Source organism: Falco naumanni, chromosome 7 (genome assembly GCF_017639655.2).
Source record: "Falco naumanni isolate bFalNau1 chromosome 7, bFalNau1.pat, whole genome shotgun sequence".
Classification (NCBI taxonomy): Eukaryota; Metazoa; Chordata; class Aves; order Falconiformes; family Falconidae; genus Falco; species Falco naumanni.
The window spans coordinates 61,647,589-61,672,461 of NC_054060.1; the positions used below are offsets into that span (position 1 = coordinate 61,647,589).

The window sequence follows — 24,873 nt, forward strand, 5'->3', positions numbered from 1 at the left end:
GCCTGCCCCAAGGCAATTCCACAGTGGCATCTGCTTGCTGCTTCTCCAAAGTGGGATCCTCTCCCACTGCAGGGTTTGGATCTTCCCTTTCACAGCTCTTCTGCAGTGCCTGTGCTCAGCGCAGCACGTCACCGGCTGCAGTGGCTTCAAGGCAAATCCACCCCGTAGCTCTCTGCCTTCTAAGGAAATGGAAGAAAGAAGGGCACTGACAGCTCAGCCACGACTTAAAGCATCCATGAAGCAGAGAAGAAAGATCAGCCCAAACACGTGCCTTGCTGGCTTAGCTAATTAGAGTGGAAGTGCTGAAACCCTCCTTGATGAGCAGTGGCAGGTCATGAGAGCTGAGTCACCAAGACACCTATCTGTCAGCAGGTGATGTGGGAAATGCCAGCCATCTCTCAGAGGACCCACACATGTGATGGCACGTGCCGCTCAGGTCGCAGATGTTCAAAGGGATCGGATTTAACCGAGCATCTTACTGAGGCAATGGAGGGTGGCTGTCACACCACGATTAACACAAGCGAAGGGAGTCCTGCGTATAGCACCGTATGGATACTTTTACTTTCAGTGCTGGCTTGCTTTATACAGCCTGGGTGCAGGCAGGAGCTCCACCAAAACAAGTTTGCAAAAGGAACATTTTGTTTGTGGAAGGAACCTGGAATTTCCCAAGGTAAGAGCAGCGGGTTTAACTGATTGCATTTCCATCGAGCAGCTGGCACCCTTTCCAGCACCCCACCTCAGCCTCGCCAGCCTCCTTGCAGGCTGAGAGGGCTCCAGCTCCTCTGGCTGAGGGCCAGCCCTGGAGCTCAGCACCCGTCTACCTGGTGCCAGGCCTGTTTACCAGGTGAGCCCTCGTACGTGAGCAGAGGCAACGCCTGCATACTGGGACAGCAGTGCCGCTCGTCTCCTCTCCTCCCTGATGCACAGAGGCCCAGGGGGCTGCAGGGCTGGAGACTGATGCTGCCGGTCACCAGGGTGAAGCACTGAGAGCCAGCAGACTCTTCCAGTTGTCTGTGCTTTCTCAATTTCAATAGGGCAGACACTTGGTCATGCCACTTGCTGTTTTGTCTGGCAGTTTCTCGTGGCAGTCCCATCTACCAGCATGTCCAACATCTATTTCCCTGGTGTCCTCCTGGCCTTGGCTGCTCCCTTGAGGGGGGCCCTCCCCTACCTGCAACCTGCTCTGGGCTCCCAGGTGTTTGCAGGCAGTCCTACCAGCTTCTCCTGCTTGTTCCCATGATAAGCCTTCAGAGCCCTCTCTGTCTTTTTATACAGAAAGTGGACAAACTTCACCTCTCCATTCCTCTGGACACAGCAAAGCCTCTTTGCCTGCTGTTAGGAAGAGCTGCTGCTGCTGCCCACCCTGGTAACTTGGTGGATTTCTAGGAGGGGGTTCCTGCATGCACTGGGCCACAAGCACTTCTCTTCCTCCACACTCAGCTCTGGAAGAGGATTTCAGTCTCCCTGCTCTCACCTACCCCTCCCGCTGAAGGCTGTTCCCCCTCAGATGGCTGGTGGGGTAATTAGAGTACATTTCCCTGTCTTTGCTTCAGGCAGAATTATATAGGTTAATTTAAACCCGTCTAAGCCACCCTGGCTGGTTCTGTCTGAACTGAACTAGGGGAAAGCTCATGCAATCCTCCCTGCCAGCTGCAATGCAGGTACCACAGTGGCCAGGCTGACCGGGGACAGTGGCTCTTCCCCCAGCAAAGCTGAGGCTGAAGCAAGCCCTGTCCTGGCAGCATGCTTCTCCACGAGGGGCCGAAAACCACAAACCAGTCCCGTGCTACATGGAGGCACTAGTCAGCTGGAAATGCCGAGCACAGGCTCTGCCTGAAGATCTGCCTCTCAACACCCAGAGTCTTGGCTCAGCTGGAACTGGGTGTTTCCTAGGGTCTGGTGTGAACACCGCTGCCCTTTCGCAGCCTCTCTCTTTTCCTCCTGAAATACGCTAAAGGTGACAGTCTCCCAGGTGAACATAATGAACTTCCAGCTAGGGCATGCACCCAAGAAAGGAGTTTCTTGCCCCTCAGCCCAAGGGCAGCCACACACATCTCCATGGAAAATGGGCCCTGGCCCCCCAGCAGGAGAGAGAGCAAGAAGAGGGGACGTGCTGTCTCCTTCCCTAACGCCAGGGACTCAGGGTGGTGGTGCTGGGCCAGGAGCGGAGTGTGCCAGAGCATGGGCTTAGGCTGCTCAGCCAGGAGGGAGGGAAGATCTAGCAGTCCTTCCTCCCAGAAGGGTGCATGCGATGTCCGTTGAAGGGTCCCCAGGTGAGGTGCATACCCGTGCAGACCCCCGGCTGCTCAGGGACCTGCAAGCCAAGCAGAGAGGAACCACTAATGAGTTGTGCACGGGGCGGGAGGTAGGCAGCTGCTGAGCACAGGCTTTCCAAGTGGCAGGCTGGGATACAGGCTTTCACAGCCTACCAGCGTCCTGATTTAGGGTCTTAAATCTCTTCTGGGATCCGTGCCCAAGTGCTAATTTCCGCTATGCTACTGGAGAACAAGTAGTTTTTCCTGAAGCTGGGATATAATAGCTGCTGTGTTTCTGTGGCACTTCAGATTACACTTCTGCGGGCCCTGCAGCATCAGCTCCAGCTGGGATTGGATTATGCTGCTCTTAATTCTCCTGCTGCTGGGTAGTTAAGATAGTCACAGACGTGGGCAGAAGCATCTGCCTGGACAGGTCTGCACTACTAGTTGCCTAGGAGCCTAAGCGATGGCAAGGTTATAGCCCAGTGTTTCCAGCATTGGTCATGGCTGAAGACAACACACCAGACTGGAAAGACGTCTGGGTTGTGACTGTGGTGGCCTTATTAAGTGTCAAACTCAGCCTGTTGCTCAACACGCTGTTTTCTTCATGTAACCCAGTGTCCCTGACACAGCTTGAAATAGCCTGGCTGGCAAATAAATTGCAGTGCAGCAAGCAACGTGAGCAGCTCCCTCAGTGGCTCTGCATGCGCCCAGGGCTGATCATCCCCAGCATAAATTATGGGTTTGCTCAACTCTGAGGACGGGGCCTCTGTTTTGCAGTATAAGTATAAGAAAACACGAGCTCAGATTGCCCCAAGCACAGCTTTGATTCTTACATTGCGCAAGTGCTCAGCAAGCGCGTGCAGCTACTGCAGCGCCTGCCAGAGTTAGTGCTGGGGCCGATGGAGGAGAGCGACCTTGGAAGCTGTCACGACATCCTGGATGCTGAGGATGTTGTTGCAAAATCTCCTGCTGGGGGCTTCCCTGCTCACGTAACCTCTGGCATCACCTTCCTGCAGGGTTGTCTCTGGTGGCCGATAGAGGTTGCCAGCTCCTGTGGCAAAACCTTCTAGGAACGGACTTGTTTATCCCCTTCAAACTGCTAAATCTGATTAAATGCAGCACAAGAGTTCAATGAGCTGGGAAAACAACTTTGCACAGGAGTTTGTGTGACCAGAGCGCTGGCTGTCGGAAGCCAGGACCAGCCGTGCTGGCGGCTCCAGGGTGGTTGGGAGAAAGAGGGAAAGCATCAGGATCACACCAGCCAGAGCAAACCCTGGAAGCTGTGCCAGTTTGCAGGTAGCTCTGCAGCTGGGGTGGCGCCTGTCTCCAAGCTCTGGCACTGCTGTGTGGCTGGAGCGTGTCCCTCCAGGCCTCTTGCCAGGAGCTGGAACGAGGTTGATGGCCCGTGGTTTTAGGGAGGTGACTTTATCTGGGTGATAGAAAGGTTTGGGGGTGGGGGGATTCCCAGTTTTACATGTCATTGGCGTTTGGGTGGCTGTGAACTCGTGGCAACAGAAAAGCAAGCTGTACCAAAATTAATTACAAGCTACTCCATGCGCAGCCCTGGCTGCTGAATTAGTGGCAGGATTCTGCCCAAACCAGGGCTCAGGGCAGCCAGGAACACGAACAGCCCGCCGGCATGCACGTGTGGGCACAAGGAAGCGACCAAGCGGGCAGAGCACAGCTCCGTCCTTGACAAGCGATCTGCAGGGGAGGATTCCTCTGACCTTTCCCCCGGAGATTTGCTGAGCACAGAGCAGTTACCCCGTATCTGCTGCCTCCCTGGACATGCTCACTTTTCACCCTTGGAAATTCTGTCTGTGCTGAAGCTGAGGATTTTGGCAGGCTGACATGGAGCAACCCCAGCAAAACAGCAGCTGGGACCAAGTCACTTGAGTGTTTGGAAATCCTGGACTCTCGGTTGCACAACGGCAGCGCCCTGGCTGTACTGCGCAGATCCTTCCCTCACGTACCGGAGGTCCGTGCGTGCAACCCACTGAGCTTACCGCACGCAGGCAGCTTCTCTCAGCACAGGCACCTTTATTTCAGGCCAGGAAACCCCAAACAGAAATAGGGCAACCCCTGCCGACCCAAGCAGCTTGCTGGAATTTCTCCCTAGCAATGCACTGGGTGTTTTTTTCCCAGCAAACCATGACCCAGCTTGCTTGCAACGAGTCACGTGCTTTTCCTCGCCGCAGAGCTGAAGCCTACTGCTCGGACCCAGCCCCTTCGGCCAGCCTGCGGAGATAGGCCCTGCAGCGTGCCCGGCTGCCAGCTGCAGAGGCAAGGGCTGCAGCTCCCAGCTGCTTTGGCAGGGAGCCATGGCTTGTGTGCTGGGCTGCCTGCTCCAGAAGATCTTTGCATTTAGCTGAGCAGGAGCAAGTTGAAGTGGTGGAGTGTTAGTGTGGAGTTCAGCTCCTGGCTCTTTAGCTGAGTGTTACCTAAGCCTTGCTCAGAGCATGTCTAGATAGAAAATGCTGCTTTCTTCTAGCAAGATAATTCCTCTCCTGAGGGGCAGCACCCATGGAGTGTTGCAGTTGTGCATGTTCCAGAGGAAGTGAAAGGGGGAAAATATTCCAGCTGTTTCCCCCAGCCCTGTCTCCTCCTATGCAGAATGGGTTTCTGCTACCCAGTACTACAGTGCCGGGGAGCAAGAAAGGGCTGGTCTGCAGCACCCTGTGCTACCCCGGGGTGCACTCCTTTCTGTGTGCCCCAGATCAGGGGGACAGAAGGAGAGGCCACGGGAGCACTTTTCACAGCACAGCTCTGCCATTACCTCTGGTCCTGATTGACCTCCTTCTCCCCGCCGTGCTGGCCAGCCTGAGGCTGGAGGTACATCCCTGGCCTTGGCATTCCCCTTTGCTTGTGCAGGCAGCTCCTTGCTCCCTGTCCTGGGCACCAGATGTGCTCAGTGGACTACAGCAAGCAGGCAGGCTTGTAAAAGCAAGGCGATGCAATGCCTATCATTGCCTTACGCCTTTCGAAAGAGCTGGTCTTTTATCTCCCAGCACCACATCCCGCTGCCCTTGCACATCTGTGCACACAGAAAAGTCCTTTGTAAGGAAGAAATGGCCTGTTTGGAAAATACCCTGCAATGCACTCTGCCAGCCGGTCCTGCAAAGAAAGCTCTGTGTGGCTCTGCACTTGCTGAGATGTGGTAAAAAAATCTCCAAGGAGCCACCTGAAGGAGCGACGGGCCTTTTCAGTAGATGCAGCTAAGTGCAGGGAAGGACCACGCAGCCAGGGTGTGAGGTGGGAAGGAAACAGGAAGACCTGTCACTGCTTTGTGCATTTTACTCTCAAAGCAGCAGTTGTTTTCTCTGTTTCCCTTAAAAGAAAGAAAAGGCAAAGATGATTCACGTCCCATTCCCCAGCTCAGCCTTGAAGCAGTGTTGGTGTGACTAAGGTCCTCACTGCATCATTTCTTTCTCCATCTGATGCTGAGAAGGTGGTAGCAGGGCAGGCTGTGATTAAGTGGAATTTCTTGATGTTGAAAGACGTTTGAAAATGGTCCTGGTGATTAATAAAAAGACTTGAGGCTCCACAGGAAAATCTGATCCTATAAATACTTTTCTGAAGATCATGAACCTTTTGAAAGTCCCGTGTGTGAAAGCTTAGAGAATGGCATTTGCATAGAGTGCCTCTGCCAGCGGGGCTGAGCAAAGGTGAAACCCCACGCACAGCAGCAGCACCTCCCCAGCCAGAAATCCTCCTGAATTTCCACGTAGTTCTGGTTACTGGAGTCCACAGCCTTTTGCCTTACCTTGCTGCACATAGCTGATGGAAGCCTGCTGACTGAGTAGATCCTAAAGCACCTGAGGGAGGCCCGGTGCACAGGGACAGCCCAGATCTGCTGTCCCAGCAGACATCAAAGTGGGTGCTACTTTCATAGCTGGGAGCACGGACTGCTTTAACACTGTAGGTGCTGGTTTAACCAGTTCATATTCCTTGCGGTCACACAGAGGAGGGGACTGGTAGCACATACTCTCTGGGCAGCTCTGCAAACACCTCATTAAAAGCAGTCCCTGGCCTGGGGAAAGCTTACAGCCCAAAACCGGGGCAGAGATGCTGCGGGCCAGAGCCTGGTGTGAGCTGAGACTCCGTGTCCTAGGGCAGCATTTTGTGTCTGCTGGTCAGCGAGGAGCAGCAGAGATGCAGCCAGCCCTGGCCTTTGCCAGCCCATGCAGCTGTTGTTACCAGAACGTGCTTTACAGGAGAGGTGATGTTTTACATTCTCGATGTCCTAGGTGCTCTTAAGGAGCAGGCTGAGCCCTCCCATGCTGCAGCACAAACCGCTGACTACCTGTGCCTCTGGTTTCCCCAGTGGAAACTTACAGCGTTTGTACCACAAGTGCTCCGAGAGGCTGATACCACATTCGGTCAGACTGACTGCTGTTATGGCAATTCCTGATTTAAATTGCTGGCTGTTTGCTAGCAAAAACATTTCTTTCCCTCTCCCTCATTCCTTCAGTGTTGATCAGCCTGTTCTGTCCTGGCTTCTCCCAGGGAGGTTTCCTCCCGGGACAACCGTAGCCCCAGTTGGCAGATGCTGGAAGCATACAGCTCTTGCAGAGGCCCCTTCTGGGGACTCTCAAAACGGTGCCAGCAGCGTATCTGGCATTGCACGTGAGACCTGTGAGGCGCTGTGCAGGGACAGAGGCCCAACAGGTTGCTTATTAGCAAGGGGGAGATGCTCTGGGTTTATGCAGGAGCAAGTTCATTAGGTGTATGATTACAGCTGTGCAAGAACTAATTCAGCTGCCAGCAGTAACAGGGAGGGAGACACCGATGTAGCCGCCGCATGACATCTGAGAAGAATCATCCTATCTGCAGCTTGATGCAGCTCATGCCACATACACACAGTTCAAATCATTTCCTCTTTCTTCTACATTTCTTGTAATGCTAAAGGCAGCCGTGCGTGTTGAGCTCGTGCTTTTAAAGAGCAGACCTTCAGTGCATATTTCCATCGTGTCTGCGTAGGAGCCAAAAAAAAGAAGCCCCAGCTGGTGTGGATGGGATAAAGGGACTTACTCCTTAGCCAGGAGAGCTGTCAGTCATTGCAGCAAGACCCGTGTCAGTCATAAGTTACAACTATGCAGCTCCCTTATGCCTGTGCTCAGGAGCCACAGAGCTGAGCAGCTTCCCTGCTGAGGCCTTCGTGTCTTGCAGATATTTGCATTTACCATCACTGCCCCTTTTTCTCACCACTGTTTCATAAAAAAAGGTAAAATGAAATCCCATGCAAAGCAGCTCAGTCACTCCGCGCCAGCTTGCACTTTCCTTTCCCGAAGAGCTCCTGGAGGCTCAGTTCAGCGCTGGTGAGCTCCTGCTAGCTTCAACCAAGATGGAAAGCACCTGCTGCCTCTCTGCTTTAACCCCTTAATGGGCGACATTTGCAGTGCTTGCTCTCGTTTTGAAGGTTGCTTTCTTCTGAGCGTCATGACTTTACATCCACTGATGGTGAGTTATGCCCTGAAGTCTGGATTTCCACGAGCTGGTGGCAGACTGGTGAGGTTAAGCGGGACTGTGCTCTGCATGCTTCACTGATCTCACACATCTTTGACTTCCTCCTGTGGTTTGCTGAAGCAGGTCCCTGACAGCTAACAGGGCAGGGCTTGGGTGCCAGGCCCTGGGGTGCCGCAGGGATGGGGACACCTCCTGCTCCAACTGTGCACATCAGGAGCACTTGTGCCTGATGGCTGGCCCCGGACAGGGACTGAGCTGCCACCAGGAGCCTTGTGTGTGTCACAGCACTGCTCCTTGGGCTAAGTGATGATGAAACGTGATAAAAAAGTTTGCCCTGTCGTTAGAGCACACTTGCCTTTTAGTTCACCCGTAGAAGCTCCCTTTGCGATGGGGCCCAACGGTGCTGCCTTCTTCTTCACCTCTGCCCTGGGCCAGGGTCATATCCAGCCTGAGGCAAAAGCTCTCGGGGTCCCTGCAGTGCCAGTGGGCAGGCGTGGGGGAAGGGACACCGTGGGCCAGGGTCACTTATGCCATGCCAGTGACCGGCGCAGCAGCATCTTCACCGACAGCATTCACTGGCGCACCCCAGCTCAGGCAGTGCCACCACTGTCTGAAGGGAGGCTTTCCCCAAATAATTTCTTTGCTCTCCTCAGAGACAGGTCTCAGGTGCTATGAGGACTGGAGATACAGATGATGTTTCACGTGCCATTAAGCAAAATGATTAATAAGGCTACATGGAGCCGTCTTTATCCTGTGCTTACAAGGAACATGCAATTTCTCTTGACAGCATTCAAGGGCCCAGCTGCAAACTCAGCGAAGTGGAACAGATGCAGAGAGAACCTTTTTCTTACGGCGATGTTGGTTGAGAAGCCACGTGCGGTGGTGTTCCATGACAGATGTGCTTGCAATGCGAGGGACTTGCCTTCAGGAAGAGGACACACCGAGCTGCGTTTGCTTTACTGCTGAATGAAAGCATCTGCGTGGGAAATACCTAACACTCCCCAGGTCTGTGCGTTGGCTTCACGCCTTGGGTTGAATCAGTCTCCAGGCATGGTCTAAGGCATGGGCCAAACACCCAGCAGTGGGACACCGGTTGGTGTCAGAATCAGCATCCGTTTACCTGCCAGAAGCCATACGCTTGCCACGGATTGATTTGCAGCCCCAAAACCTCCAGCACAAGACTGCCCTCAGGATCAATTTTGAATATATCACCTCCTGTGAGCTGAGCTTTCTTCTTGGTATATTTAGAGCAACCAAAAGTTGGAGGCGATGGGTAGAGGGAATAGGATGTACACGTGCGAGGGGGCTGGATGCTGTGACAGCGAGAGGCAGCCAAGCAGACCCGATGGAAGGCTGCCAGCTGTAAGGCGAACTGAAGACTTGCCCTCACACAAGCATGAGGACTTTAATAGCAATTACAGAGATGGCAATTGGATGCAGATTTGGGGGCTGGCTGTTCAGAGATGGCACGGTAAGCCCCAGGTTGGAGGTATGCCCAGTTCACATGACTCAGGAGAAGAGTAGGAGAGGAAATTCTGCTGTGTTGCAACTGCAAAAACTTAGGAGAAAAAAATGTTCAGGTGACTTAGAAAACAGGTTCCAATAAGTAAGAAAAAATGAAATAAATTCTTGTCTTCTGAGTCTACAGAAGTGATCTGTTTCAGTTGGGAAGTTCTCAATACGATTTTAATCATATGATTTTTTTTAAACAATACATTGTTTCTAACTGAAATAAACCAGAGCAAAACAAAAAAACTTGGCTCTTTTGAAGTATTCCACTTGTTCTTAAATTTGAAGTGGAAAATTTGGGGATACTGACACTCATTCCCAGGATGACGCTGTGCCGCTGGGCTCACACCTTCTGCACACACAAGTCTCTGTGAGAGATGTCTGTGGTCCTACTTGTGGCACAGAGCTGCCATGTGCTCTGCTGAGATGCTCTTCTCTAATTTTTTGCAGTGCATGGATGCAGCTCGGTCCTCTCGCCTTCCGCCCCTCAGCACGGCTGGTTTTAGGAAGAGGCTTCCCAGAGCACCATGCCTGGGAAGGCTCGGTCATGCTGCCGTTTGTCGGGAACATGGAAGGAAGCCAACTGCCAAGTAACCTGTGCAGGTTCTCTTTCCTGCTTTGCCCAGACTTCTCTGATAGAGGAAACTACGAGTTATTAGTTCCTTACTCCACCAGCCCCTCAGATACAGGAGTGGCTTGCAGAGGGAAGTGGGTGATCAAGTCACCTTGGGAGCCAGCTGCATGGAGAAGGGAAACTGGCTTTGTGTGCCACGGCCCAGGGGCCGAAGGCAGCCCTGGCCAGAAGCCCTGGCTTTTCCTGGACCTGCTCACCTCCCGTCCCCTGGGACAGAGCCAGAGGGGAGGATGCTGTGGGAAAAGCTTAAGCATTCCTGTGTGACAAGTGCTGCTGCTGGGCTGCGAGGGGGATGAGACCACCTCGGCAGTGGACCTGGGGGACCTGCTGGACCCGTGCCTGCTGCCAGTGATGTCTTGCCCAGCATTTGCACCGCGGTGGCACTGCTGCCATTTCCCCCTCTGCCTTCTTGCCATTTCACAGCTGCTGAACACACCCTCACGCTGTTTGATCGCCTGTTTAAACCTGGCCAACCGCAGGCGAAGCCTGCCAGCCTCCCACACCGCTGCCGGCTAACCCCGTTTCCAGCTAATTATTTCAGTTTCCACAGGTTTGAGCTCCGTCCCGCAAGCGTGGTGGCCGAGGCAGGAGCCACAGCAGTTTGCCAGCTGTCCCTGGCTGCGGTGGGGTGCTCGGGCAGTGGGGCAGCCTGTGCTTCAGCCCGCTGCCGGGGTCAGGGCGGCGAGGACAGGGCACGGCGAGCTCTGGGGTGGACTGACAGGCAGGCGGTGCTGGATGTTTTCCTGCAGCTCAGGAAATTTCATAGAGAGGTGGATTCGTGTTGGAGAGGAGGTGGAGGTCGAGTGTGCTGGAGGGCGAGTGGGTGGTGTGAATCCCCCTTCTCAGGAGGGTTTTCCCCAAGCCAGGCTGCGCACAGCCCGGGGCAAGGAGCCTTCACGCAGCCTGGGGGAGGGCTAGCTTCTTTGCTGGGGCGAAATGTTTCAGAGCAGCTGCTGCCAGGAGTCAGAGCTAAGTTTTTAGATGAAATCCAGGAACACCAGCCTTGACGCATGCCAGAATGGAAACCTTTCCACTTAGAAAAAACTGAGAGAGGAGGGTGGTTTCATTCTGCGTGCTGCACAGGCTGGGCAGCCATCCTCACCAACTGGCACGCGTGCTGGGCTGTGGCTGAGGCACGGCGTGTCCTTTTCCCGTGCAGAGAGGAAAAACACCCCACGGGTCCTCCCATGCTTTCCAACACCATCTCCCCATCTCTCCCATCTCCTCTAACACCGGCTGTGTCCCACTCAGCCCCTGGGCACTGCCCAGTGCAAACAAGGAGCCACAGCCTCACAAAGACCTTCTGTAGGGCCTTGGGAAACTCCCTCCTCCAAGCTACTGAAATCCGGGGGTAATAATTAACCGAGTTAAGAGTTGCACTGTAATTGTAGCTGTGCACCCTTCAGGGGGTACGTGCATGTGAAAAATATTTGTGTTCTGAAGCTGTTCCTTGCAGCACTTTGCACACATTTGCTCATATTTTGCTTTCAGCTGGAGGGAGGAAGAGCTTCCCCATGAGAGATGGGCAGGAAAACGAATCTGAAGTAGCTTACGACTGGGAGTGGGAAAAGGATTTAAACGAAAGGGGTGTAGGCCTGTTCCTCCGGGGCAGGGAAGCCCCTGGGGCTGGTGGTGGGCAGGCAGGAGGCTGCACTCCCAGTGCCGCAGAGGCAACGGAGCCCAGCGCCGCAGCTCGCGGCTGCCGTAAAGGGGTAAAAGTGCAGAAGGGAGTGAGCGGGGAAAACCCCGGCTCTCTTCTGACGGGGACTGGAAAGTCCTGTTTGGAAAATTGGACAAGGAGACACTCCTGGGAAAATCTGAGCACTGGAGCAAGGGAAGGGAGGGCAGTCAAACCCTCAGGGTGTCGGGGGGAATTTCTGTTACAATCCCTCTGGACTTTGGCTTCTTACCTTATGGCCTGATAAATGTGTCAGCGTTTAAAGGGAGCCTTTTGGCCCCGATGTTAATGCTTCAGAGAGCTGTCTGAAGGGACAGGGAGGTGAGGGGTGCCAGCTATGTGACAGGCGCTTGCTGAGGATGTGAAATGGCTGTCCCAACAGCATGTGCCATCCCGGGTTGTGCAAGGAGACAGGGGTTTCCTGCTGCCTTGTCCCTCGGGATCCAGCACAGCTCTTGCTCTCCAGCAAAGCACTGGTGCTGGGAGCAGAGCAATGCCGGAAAATGCCCTTCCTCCAGCCTCCTGAAGCGAGGGCAGGCTTTCATCCAGGGAGAGAGAGGGTCCTCCCTGCCATCCCTGCTCTTCATTCTGCAATCCTTTCTTCTAGGAACAACCAGATGCTTAATTATTTCCACAGTCCAGATTTTGCAGAAAAACGATCTGTACTGGATTCCTGCCCAGCCCAGAGCCCACCATCACGGAAGATTTTCCATTAACACAAGTCACAAACAATACCTCCCGTCCTTCTCAGAGACCACAGTGGTTTTCCTCAGGTTTTATTGCTGGCTCCACTTTTTTCCTTCCCTCACTCAACCATCTTGCTCATCCAAATCTGAACTGAAGCTGCGAGGCAAAGCCAGCAGCCGTGGGGCTGCCACTTTGGGGGATAGATTAAAGGTCCTGGTGGCCTCACTGCCTCCTGGTGCATCAAGTCCTGCTGGGTCAGGTCGGCAGATGGGTCGGGCAGCTGGATGCAGGGTGCATGGTCGGTAAACACTGTCTGTTGGCCCCCGTCTGGCCCTATAGTTCCTCTTGGTGTGTAAAATGCTTAGTCAACAGGGACCCCCTTCCTAACACCGAAAGGCTGAAGGCTGAGGAGGAGGACAGCAAGAGTCAAGGCCCCCAGGTTAGGACTGTGGCCCCTCGTGATGCCCCAGCCCATCGGCAGGCAGGCAGCTCCCGCGGCCGCCCGTCCCACCTCTGCTGAAGGAGCTGGGCCACCCACAGCTCTGCATCAAGCAGCGTGAGAGGAGCACGCTGCACTATAACCCCAGAGCAGCAGAGCGAGCAGGCACGGAGGGTTCACCGCTCAGCTGAAAGGGTTTTGCTTGTGACTGCAAAGGTCAGGCTGGCGCTGGAGCCAGCGGGACAATGAAGCCTGCTCGTGCACGTCCCCAGGTGCAGGGTTGCCTTTTGCCCTTCCAAAGCTGCACCGAATGGAAGAGAAGGGTTCCTGATTTACTGGGGGAAAATCAGGCCCTGGGCTTTGCTCTCCACCCTTGCCACACTGGCAGCCTGCATTTTATCTGTCACCACCGTAACGTTCTTGAGGAGTCCAGGGCTGATGCTGGGTAAGCTGAAAGGCAGGAGAGCAGGGACGGAAGGTGGCCCCTGGGTTGTGGTTGAGGCGAGGGAGGTCTGCAGGGAGCTGGAGTGTGAGGAGGAAGAGGAGGGTGTGGGAGGAAATGGAGAGTTCAGCTCTTTGTGCGCAATATAAGGAAGTATGGGAATATCCCTGCAGGATTACCAGAGATTTACAAGAACGGGCAGTGGGGAAAGGCTGAAAACAAAAATGCAGCCTCATGCTGTGCAGTGTCATGATGAGTGAATGACTTCATGGTGAGCTGGTGCCGGAGAAGAGGGAGGGCAACCTGTGCAAAGGTGCTCACCCTGGAAGGGCGAAGAAGGCAAGCAGAGGCATATACAGACGTTGAGGGCAGTAAGAGTGGAGGACACAGGTATGACAGGAGCTGAGGAAAGGGAGGAGGCTAACGGAGAGAGGGTCAGAGTGAGGAGACTAAAACTGAACTTCACAGGACCTTGATCTGCAGCAGCATGGCTGCTCTTGAAGCTTGCTGAGCCACCCAGGGTAAGTGGTGAAGGTGCTGGGAGAGAATTTTGAGCCCTGAGCCAGTGCGGGGAAGCACTGGTAGAAGGACAAGCAAGAGCAAGCTAGCATGCTCTGCTAATAGCGGCCGTGGTGGCTGAATAAGGAAAAAGTGATGCTGGACAGAATAAACGCGTAAGGCGTTCTTTCTCCAAGTCCTACAAATGGGACTGCGCAACATACCCGACAGTGTGCCAGGAAGGTAGCACAAAGGCAGGTTATCACCAAAACCACCCTCAGGAGATCTTTCTAAAGTCATAGGTGTGGAAAAGCCAGAGACAGGGTGGACATGCAAGAGTTAAGGGCATGTGTTCAAAACTGGGGGTGTGGGTGACCTACAGTGGGCAATCTGATTACAACATCAAGTGAACAGGCAGAACTCAGCACTACCAATGCACAAACACACAACATGCCCCAGCCTATTTCGCTAACAAACACACATTCTCGCATCAATCTCAGTCCCACTTGTTTTATCTGTGGTTCCTTTGCATATGATGGTTACTTTCGCATGACTGACAAAACAGTAGCATGATCAGCATGCGGTACCTGGGCAATGATTTATTTAGCTGTAAGACTTCCTCGTAGAATTTTTGCAAGATTATAGCAGCACCTTCCTAAGGTGCCGTTTGTCTTAACGTTGCAATGGGCAGCAGAGAACGTACCACTGCCTCTGAAACTACTCGACCAACCTAGTACTACTGATAACTGCACTTTCCTCCCTCTCTCTGGCCTTCGAATAAAAAGTATTTGCATTCAGATGGTATCTATTTAAATATTTGCATACTAGGTCCAGCCGTGTACCCGAGCACTTCCAGAACACTGATATCTATAGCTGGTGAATGCCTTCACCGGGCCTTGACAGCATTGCCAGCTCCTGTTTTGCAAGGGGGAAACTGAAGCGTAGCTAGTGAGAGGAACATTGCCTTTTCTATTTCTAGCTGTGGCGACATCGTGTTTAGTCCTTGGCATTCTTTGCTGTCAGAAAACCTGTAGGAGCAGGTGGATAAACCCTCCTAGTCCCCATCCCCAGCTCAGATTCAGCAGTTGTTTGGAGTGCAGGGTGAGTCTGCAAGGAAAAAAAAAAAAGAGTTTGGCAGATTCTCACCCAGCCCCACACCTGGAAAACTGTGCAGGTTTGCAATGCAAGCATGACCCTGTCTGCCAGAAGGAAGTTTCAGCTCATACCCGGGCCACGCTCATGCAATGAGAGTGGAAGGGAAATAAAAATGACTCAGGATGACAATTGTATATAATCCTTTCCACGGCAGCCTTTGGCTCCCATGCAAATAAGGAAGCACCCGGCCAGCTGTGCTGCTCTTCCTCATGCCACGAGCCCTCCTTAGAGCAGGCTGTGTCAGGAACCCCCCGGGAAGGGTAGAGCAGGAAAAGGACTAAGTGTCCCTGTGCAACCTGGAGCTGTGGCCTTCTCCGGAGCCTGAGCCGTGCCGGGTGCCAGCAGCACAGAAGTCCCCTGGCTGACGCTCTTGGCAGAGCTCAGCCCTGCGTCAGCAGCTCTGCCGCACCCCGTCCCTGTCCGGGGGGTTACGGCACAGAAGGAACAGGGCACGGTCACCCTTCACGCAGCCCATCCTTTACATGGTCACATGGCGAGCTAAAATCTGTGGCTAAAATTAGTCCTGCGCTGCGATGCACTGCCAACAGATCAGGTGCAGGTGAGAATTTGAGCAAAATGCTTCTGTCTGCCTGAGTGCTGCGGGAGAGAAACGTGCAGGAATAACTGAAGCGGGTTAAAGCCACATTCCCTGCTGCTGTGAACTGGGCAAGGAGAGCCTGCAGTGGGGAGAGCAGGAGGCCCACGCCTGAATTCCAGGGGTGGAAGGCAGCAGCACATGCTCCTGTGTGTTCCCTCTTCCCGTGGAAATCCCCTTTGGAAAATCCGAAGGTGTCCAAGTTCAAACGGGAGCCGGGCTGGGTGATAAACGAGAGGGCGAATGGGCATAGGACTGGGCTGCAGACCCCCAGCCTTCCCCGGCAAGTCCTGGCATGAGCTGCCCGTATTGGAGCTGGAACAAAAGGTGTCAACCAGGGTGGGTGGGTGGTTGCTACCACAGCCAGCCTCAAAATCCCTCTCTAGGGGCCGGGTGGCCTGGTGCTTGGGTGAGAGGGGGAACCCCAGCCCCCTGACCCGCCTGCCGCAATGGGTGCAGGAAACACCACCTACGTCTGCTTCCAAAATTAGCTGCAGCAGAAGGGCTGAGAGCTGTGAGCTGCTCAGATGCCTCGCCGCTGCTGAGGTGAACCACCTAAAACCCCTGAGCCTGTGACTTTATCGGTCTGCTAGGAGTCGAATGTTTCTTAAAAAGCAAACCAAGTGGATTCCCGTGTATGTCAGGACAACAGACTGGGCAATGAACCATTTCACAGACCAGGTGCAGTAATCTGACTTTTTTTAATAAATACATATCTCACATGTACCAAAATAATTATAAACAAAAAAATGTACACTATTTACACAATATACAATTGCTAAAAAGCGTAGCAATTATGACACACATGGTGTGAAACACACTGTTTCCAATGCCCACAGTTAACATTATTGCTACTTTCTCCTAGCAGCCAGGAGGTCCCCAGTGCCTGGGTTTGACTCCTCCGCCTGGGACATCCCACCGAGAGCAGCCGAGGTTGGTCAGGACAGCCAGGTTGCACCGCCAGTCCAAGGCAAATTAACACGCAGTCTCCGAGAAGATGGGGTGTTGGTATGAGCCTGCTTTGCCACGGGAGGACACGTGTCCCTCATGGTATTTAATGCCACAAGATAGCTCTCTGTAACTAGCAGGCTGAATGTGTAGTTTGTTACCTTCACAGGGTTGAGAAGACTGGCTATGTGGCTCTATCAGGTGGTGTGAATAACCACAGATCTCTAGTGATGCTACACATCCCGCTCCTGTATTTAAACACATGCCAGAACCTGGAGCCGCCCTGTTACAATTACACACTCCTTGCTGGGCAGTGTAGTATTTCCCTCCTGGTTTTTCCCTCTGCATTGCGACTTTCTTTTTCAATGAAGAAAGCCAGTCCTTTTTCTATACATATGTACACAGTCACTCCTTTTCCCAGGAAGCTCTGCTTTAAAATGTCAGCTGTCGTCCTCCAATACGGCAGTCATCATATATAAGCTGCAAGAAAAAACATTAAGGCTGTTAATGCAAAACTCTTACTGGGAGCACCATATCCACTCTGGGATAACTGCCAAAGTCTGCATGCCCTGACTTCAGCAGCGTATAAAATTTCTACACTAAAATGGTTACGTTTGCCAGCACTGAGAACGTTAGAAAAACAAATGCTGGGAGGAGAAAACCACCCATTAACTTGAATTTTATCTCACAAGGTTCTGTGGGTGTCAGCAAGAGAACGGTGTTCAGAGAACCATGTTGCGTGAAGCTAACCTCTGTTCCCTTGTGTTATTTTTTACATTTTATTCTTATTCTATTTATGTGCTTGCCCCAACTGCCATCTTGCTGGCGGTTGACAGCTTAACCTTACTTCATGGGCTATTTATACCCATCTGTATACAGGTAAGAGGTCACTCGAGCATGTCATCAGAGGAGGACCAACAAAAAAAACCTACACAGGGCAGGATTTTCCACTTCCTCTTGAAAAGGCGCAAACAGCTACTTACTTCATCCTCTGTGAATTCAGGCTCCGATTCACTGCTCTCCTCATCCTCGCTTTCTGGCAACATCTGCAGCTCGGCTGTGGTCAGCTGCTTCAGCTGTTCCTGTATGCTGGAGTTGTCTCTTCCCCACGTGAGCTGATAGGGGGAATAGCCCTGGTAGGTCACTTTGTTCACATCTGCCCCATGTTTCACAAGAAGCGACACCAAGTCTGAATTCTGCAGGTCGACAGCCAAATGTAGTGCCGTTCTGCCACTGCACGGCTCCTGCGTGAAAATAACACAAGGTTTGGCATGTTAGGAGAGCCAGAGCTGGTGCCAGACCCGTCGATTCTTACGACTACACAGCCTTGCTCATTTAAATTCACGGCGTGTGTTACATACCTGAGCATTTACATCTGCTCCCAAGGACAGCAAGTATTCGACAATAGCCAGGTATCCTTGAATAGATGCCAAATGGAGACATGTATGTCCTGCAAAACACAAACGAAGGGAAAACCTGAGTAAGTCTAACCTAACGCCCTGTCATTCAGTTAAAATCAAGATGACAGGACAGGACTGCATCTAAGTTTGCAATTCATCCATGGCAAAAGGGTGTTTTCCAGAAGAGCTTTCCAGCTTCCACTAAGTATGAATAACAGGGTTGGATTTTGGAAAGGTTTCTTAGATATTTTATTCCAGTGTTTGACTGCAACTTTTTACGACCCAAAAAACCAGGAGCACCGCAGAGGTACTCACTAAGAAGGCAAAATTCAGCACCATGAGAGCCAATAATCAACAGTGAGGAGGCCTACAAGGCAGTGACATTTTAAAGAATTCAGACACTGCTGTGTGCTCGGGGGTCCTCAACTCTCACATGTGCATAACGATCCTTCTCCACCTCTCCAGAGATCTTTGAGCTCTATGGGACATCAACCCCAGGCTCAGCGCAGCACACCCACAGTGTTGTACAGCAGCGTGCCCGTACCATTGTAGTTGGTTGCCTGCAGGACAGCGAGGAGATGGTGTGGCTGGCAGTACTGCGTGAGGACGCTGACGCTCCTGAGGGAGCCCTGCTGGCAGGCGATGTGCAGAGGGGTGTTTCCTCGGAAATCTCTGATTTCCAGGTCACATCCAGCCTTCAGAAGATGCTCAGCAATTTCAGGCTGATCGGTGATCACTGCCAGGTGAAGAGGAGTCTGCAAGCAAAAGAGAAAACGCAGACCCATAAGTTACACCGCCAGCCTGGCAGCAACGTCCGGACAAAGAGACTCTTTGACCACTTGGTGATTTGTTCCCCCAATTAAAACCAGACCCCATAAACTCAGTTCTTTATGCTTCCCAACATATGGTAGAGTTGCCCTTTAGTCTGGAAGGGATGAGCTTAGGGCTCTCCGGATACTGAGCAGTCAATCCGTATGAAGGGTATCATTACCATCCCGGCAAAGAGGGATGCAACCCATTGCATCATAACTGAAAAATGCGGGTGTTAAATGCCACTCTCGGGGAGAGGAAGCGTTGTACTAAGACCGGCTGGAGCCAGCTGGGGACTTTCCTGAATGCAGGCTTTGAGTTGAGTAGGCTTTGATTTAATCGATTCCGTCAATTAAAAAAAAAATATTCAAAGCAGGTCTTTTTATGGGGGGGAATTCCCCAAAGGGCTTTCGTGGGGCTGGCAGGGGCTGATCTGGGTTCCAGGCTGCGGAGGTGTCAGTACCTGGCTGAGGTTGTTCTGGAAGTTGAGGAAAGCGCGGTCCCCGGCCGTCTGCCGGATCGCCTCCAGGCTCAGGGCCTTCTCCTCGTGAATGATCGCCAAGTGGAGAAAACTGCAGGGAAAAGAAAAAAAAAACAGTCATAAAAATAAATAAATACAACTACACGTTAACTGACGTTAAAAGCCCCGGACCCCACGTCAGAAGCCCCCACAGCGCCCGGGGGACAGAGGCGGGCCCGGGGCAGGGTCATGCGCGGGTGTCGCAAGCCGGGGCTTTCGGCGGCCGGGGCTTTCCGCGGGCGCGGAGCCGCCCGGCCCTGGCGCCCCTCCAGGGACTTTCCGCCCGGCCCTGCCTCCCCTCCCGCCTCCCCGCCCCGCCGCGGCACGGCACGGCACGGCACGGCACGGCACGGCACGGCACGGCACGGCACGGCGCCTCCCCGCCGGCAGCGCATCCCGCCCCGGGCCCGCCGCCCGCGCCCCCTCCTCCCCGACCCCCACTTACGTGTCCCCGTCCTCCGTCAGCTGCTGCGCCCAGGCGGGCGGTTCGCGGGGCTGCAGGCGTATGTCCTCCAGCTCCTTCACCAGCTGCCGGTACTCCTCCTCCTTCATGGAGTCCAGGCCGCTGTCGTGGCGATCGTCGAGCGGGAAGCCGCCCTGACGCTCTTTCTTCGCTTGCTCGTAGCCCTCCATCACCGGCGGCTCGACGGGGCGGCGGGCGCGGATCATGGCGGCGGCGCTGCGGCTTCGCTGCGAGTGAGCGGCGGCGGCGGCGGCGCTTCGCATATACACCCCGGCGAGGGGATTTCTGCGGGGGAGGAGCCGCCGAGGACGGGAATTTCCAGCCAGTCAAAGCCCGACCGACGGGTCTGGTCCTGCTCGGCGCCGCCGGCGGTGGCAGGGAGGGCGGATCGGCTGGGGCCGGTCCCGGCCCTCCCCTCGCAGCCCCTCCCGTGGCGGCGGAGGGGAGGGAACAGGCCGGCCCGGGAGGGGACTTGGCGTTTTTCCACGGCAGGGGGGAAGTACTCGCCTCCCCGGCGTCCCCGCCGGTACTTCCCTGCAGCGCCCCGGGCGGCCGCCCCTTGCCGGCTTTCCCGGGGGGCTTTCCCCGTCCTGCCCGGCCCTGGGGCTCCCGGTGCCCCCTCCCCGGCGGGCACCGGCTGTGCGCACCGCCGCGGGGTCCCGCTGCCTGCTGCGGGGGGGGCACACACTGCGGGTGGGGGGGGAGGGCACACGTTGCGGGGGGCCCGGCGCGCTAAGAACCACCCGGAGGTGCGGGGCACTGCACCCTGCACCCCCCCCTCCCCGGCTGTGCAGCACGGGGGGGCTGGGGGGGCTGAGGCCCGGCGGCCGGGCTGGGAGCGTGGGGAGCTGGGGCGACCCCCCAGGTAGAAGCTCTGCCAGCCGTGAGCTGCCCCCCGCCGCCCACACCCGCTCAGGAGCAGCCCCTCACCCTGCCAGGACCACCGCTGCTGAGAGGCGCTCCCTCGGGAGCCAGCGCTGCTCTTCAGAGCAGGAGCAGGCTGAGCAGCCAGGCCAGGGTACCAAGTTCTTCCTGAAAGTTCAGGGGACCCACCAGCACCCAGAGCAATGCTGGGGCGGCAGCCCATCAGCACGCTGCCCGGCATCGCTTTCTGGAGAGATTCTGGTATGGCTACGGGTGTCGCATGGTCACGGTACCCACGCGTGTGCGGGTGCTGCATCAGTGCTCAGAGCATTTCACATCTCTGCTGTGGAAGTTTCCGCTCTGTTTCAGTGGAGTAAAAAGGAGAATCCTGCACCACTCCTGTATGCCCAGTCTGGTCCAGCACTAAACAGGCCCCTTTCAAAAAGTACATATCCCTAACGAAACAAACCTTTTTAAGAAGAAACAGCACCTTCTGCCATTATTCTTACTTTCTCTGGCCATTGCTAACGATTCCTCTCTGCTCCCTTTCACTGCGGTTGTGCCATCTGCGGGTAATGAAAACTGGGTAGGTGCAGGCTCTCATAGGGATAAAAGGCACTGACTGCAGGGCTGGCAGCACTGAATTTTTCCCTGGTGAATTTTTGCTTCTACTTCTCTGATGTGGGGGATTCCCATGAAGAATTTTTCTTCTCTTGCAACTACTGCAGGCCTCACTGAGTAACAGTGTCTGCATTTTTCCCCTTTTGTCATTTTCCCATGGGATGGCATCCCTTTGAACAAGAACTTATGAGAAAATCCAAAGATGAAAGGAGGAGTCAGAGGAGAGGGTGAACATCTGACTTTCTATGAGCAGATGTTCCTGATTTTCAGCCCAGCTGTGCCATTCCTGGACTTTTTTTCATTGTTCATCACTCGGCCTGGGACAACCCGGTGGTGCTTTTGGGCAGCTTTAGAAAAAAGCCGTACAACTCTTTTATAGGTTAAGGGTTATGAAAGTTTTGGGAGCTTCTTGAAACAGTTTCCGCTTTTTGATGTAAATTGGCAGGGGAGATTTAATTAACAAATGAATCCCCTCCTACCTGCTTCCCTGCAAAAAAAAAAACAGGGAGGGTGGGAGTTGGAAAGCAAGCTCCTGCTCTGACTAGCAAGGGAATTGAGCCCAGCCAGGACCACGCTGTCTCCAGTTGGGGTTTTGCTAAAACTAAGCAGAAATTAAACTTCAAAACTTCCTGTCCTCGCTGTGATGGCTGCAAACCGAGTTCAGCAAAGCGAGTTCTTTGCTTCCTTCTGTACGTGACCTCCAGCTGCTCTCACAGGCGAACGCGGGGCTATTTTTAGGGAGCATTTGCCAGCAGAAACCTCTTTTCGGAGGCACGCGAGGTGCTTTTTATTTTGTTCGCGTTTCAACTCGGCGGTGCTGCAGCCGGTTGTAGGTGAGGGAAAGGAGGTGGAAAATGTTTTCTGGATGGAAAGTCGTGCTCAGGCCAGCCCACTTCCTGCCCCAGGGAGATGCTGCTGCCCCACAGCGCTCTGTGGCCTGGCCCTGGGTGTCACGGGGGGCCCCAGACATGGGCCAGCACCCCTGGGTACGAGGCAGCCAAAAGCACGGCTCGGGAGGGGAGTCAGCCCTAAACCCCCACCCGCATGTAAAGCAGTAGCCAGCTGCAGAGGCAGGGGCAAGCAGAACCTTTGTTAACATTAAAACAAATAAGGCTGCTGTCTTCTCTGTAAGCCCTCACAGCTAACGAGGTCCTCGGTTCTGCAGTATTTGCCTAAAGGGATGGCATACAGAAGATGGTATAAAGGTTTGGAAGTGGTGGTGAAGGTTGTTGATGCTGCTTTTGTGCTACTGAGGCACTGTCCTTTTTTTTTTTTTTTTTTTTTTGGTAAATTAAAACATTCTAGCACTTCTATACAATTTTCTGCATGGTCCACATAAGGAAAAAGAGTTTAAAGAAACAAACTTGCCTTTTGGATCTATGGGTTTTGGGTATAGGGTGGAGCCTATCACAGCTCTGATTTCCTATGTGGCCTTCACCCGGGTGTTGGAGTTCTGGGGGGCTCAGACGGAGCAGTACCTACCCAGGGACAGGGGCTGGCCCGGCTGGAACAGGAGCAGAACTTTAGGAACACTGCGATCATCTGTGCCAAACTGAACCCTCTTTATCTTCTTGTGCATTCTGATTTAATATCTCTGCTATGTCTGCATTAATTTCACAGGGGTGGTTTTTTTACGCTCATCAGCTTGAGAGGAGATTAGCATTCTCTGCATATTTTTTTTTTTTTTTATTTGGGGTTATGTTGATAGTCTCCGCTGCCTGGTCCAGCTGGCACTTCAAGAGCAAGGGGCTACCTAAAAGTCACTTTAGCAATGTAAAAGGCCGTAACCACAAGAGGTGGTTTTGCACCTGATACCTAAGGGCGAGATTTTGCAAAAGCCTGGTCCACTCTGGGTGCCCAGAGCACTCGACTGGCAGGGCTGTGGAGCCGCAGGGCTGAGATGTTTGTTTTTATTCTAGCTTGCAGAAAGCAGCTGGCAGGGCTCCGAGAAGCAGCCTGGCGTGCCTGAATACTGAAAAGGGGCAGTAGGGTTTTAATCAGTTTTTAAAGTACATGAAAGATTCTCGTGCTGCTTCCTCCAGCAAACACATTAAACTGTAATTTCCTGATTGCCACACTAATCATGAGAACCGTCTAGTGCTGTCGCTGTGGTGCTGTTGATTTACCAGAGTCAGTCCCTCAACTCCATCCTTTCGTGATTGCTGCTGCAGATACCTGTTAACCATTTCCTCTCATTTAATCTGGAGGACTATGCATGGCTCCCAGTAAATGTACCAGGAAAGGCAGTTCACAACATCCAGCAGGATCTTGGTCCAGGCTGTTAAAACCAAAAGCAAAGCAAATTGGTGAAGTAAACCTGCTGTCTGCACGCGTACATGCACATGCAGATACCCCTCTGGAACAGGACTCCAGTTTATTGCTCCAGAACTCTATGGACTTGGCTAGTGTGATGAAAGCCAGGGAACACTGAATGTTGTCATTCTGATAATATTTTGCAATTAAAATCTGCATATCTCAGTCTCCCATTTGCTGCTGCTATAGAGATAAGGACCAGGCAGCTCCAAACAATTGGTCCAGTGGTAAACAAGGAAACCCTATTCCCCTCCTGCTTCCTAAAAATAATAATATCTGTCACTAATTTGAAAGCTTAAAAAAAATGGCCAAATGAGAAGAAGGGAAGTTGAGCAAAGTCCATTTTTTTCAGCTGGGACACCCAGGTTGATGGTGTTACATGTGCCATATGGCCTGTATCCCTATCTTCTCAAACTTTTTCATCAAAGGCTATTATGGGTCAGTCAGATACTCCAAAAAGCAATGTGGTGGATGCAGTAGGAAGCACTTCTCCACCTTATTTGAGCTGATACACTATCCCAGCAAACAGTGTGGGGAGTAATTTTTGGCACATAAAACCAAGGTCAAAATTAGGGCATTTAAAATCCTACCCACATCCCACAGGTACAGAAATGGAGTTAACTCAAGTGTCATGGCCAGAGCGTAATGGACCTAGATTTCTGGCTGGCTACACTAGTGTCTGGTTTTATTTTTAGACTGCAGCTTATTTTTGGCATCTCCTAAACTGGTGTATTGCATCCCTAAGAAGATCTGCATTTCTCTGTGTGAACTGTGGGCCGTTTATGTATCAATTGGTTGCATTTCTGGGGATCCTTAGGGATGAGATGTACTATATCAATTTAAACGGCTTTTATTGTTATGCCTTAAGGGTAAATATAGGTCAAGTAATTTGAAATTGGCTACCACTTGGAAGACAAGTTTTCCCAGGTGTCATTCCCATTTCTCACATGGAAGTTTTGTTAAAGCATGTTGCTTGTAAAGCTTCAAGCTGATGCTCGCTGCCTGATGCAGTAAAGCTTGCTGCCGCATGTGTTTCATGTAGGAAAGAAGACACTTGGGCTGGAGGAAAAGAAGAAGCAGAGGCAGGTCTCTCGAGCTTGTACAATTTTCCCTTCAGCAATATGAATAACGTTGCTCCCCATCAGTACAGCCCCCTCTGTGGTTCCAGACAGAGTGGAAGCACCTGATGGGGAAAATATGAACTGGGAGCACGCAAATAATTAAAAAGGGACTTTCCCTCTGCAGGGAGCTGTGACATTTGGTAATGCTGCAGTCTCTTGTTCTTCCCAGCAAGTAGGAACCTTGCAAAGGTGGAGAAAGGAGCACATGCAGACAAGTGACCCGGTGAGGATTCGGGAGGGAGAGCCCTGCCTGGCAGAGGGTGAGCGTGGGCAGCCAGCAGGGCTGGGCCAAGGAGGGAGGTGCTTTTCCTTACTGTTTGGGTTGCGGATCCAGAGGGTCAAAGCTGGATCTGGATAGAAATTTCTCTGTTGTACCAGATGGTATTTTGAGAAAACTAAAGACCTGCACTGTGTTACACTGGGCTGTCCAAGCGGGAGGCTGTGCACAGGCA

The 24,873-nt window shown here is 53.1% G+C and overlaps 1 protein-coding gene across 1 annotated transcript; it reads right to left on the bottom strand.

The window, feature by feature from the left end:
- Positions 1 to 16,043: 16,043 nt before the first annotated feature.
- NFKBIA (NFKB inhibitor alpha) lies at positions 16,044 to 19,851 on the bottom strand. The gene is made up of 6 exons (XM_040601988.1): positions 19,485 to 19,851; positions 18,983 to 19,091; positions 18,254 to 18,464; positions 17,671 to 17,759; positions 17,293 to 17,553; positions 16,044 to 16,789 (listed from the first exon to the last, which is right to left on the bottom strand). Exons 1-6 carry the CDS (start codon positions 19,763 to 19,765, stop codon positions 16,742 to 16,744), a joined length of 999 nt encoding a protein of 332 aa, XP_040457922.1. The 5' UTR covers positions 19,766 to 19,851; the 3' UTR covers positions 16,044 to 16,741.
- Positions 19,852 to 24,873: the final 5,022 nt, after the last annotated feature.

Coding starts and splice junctions, on each gene's coding strand:
- NFKBIA (XM_040601988.1), bottom strand. CDS start 19,765: ATGCGAAGCGCCGCCGCCGCCGCCGCTCACTCGCAGCGAAGCCGCAGC. Junction 17,554..17,670: donor GAGCAGATGTAAATGCTCAG/GTATGTAACACA, acceptor ATTTTCACGCAG/GAGCCGTGCAGTGGCAGAAC. Junction 16,790..17,292: donor CTGAATTCACAGAGGATGAA/GTAAGTAGCTGT, acceptor TTTTTCTTGCAG/CTTATATATGATGACTGCCG.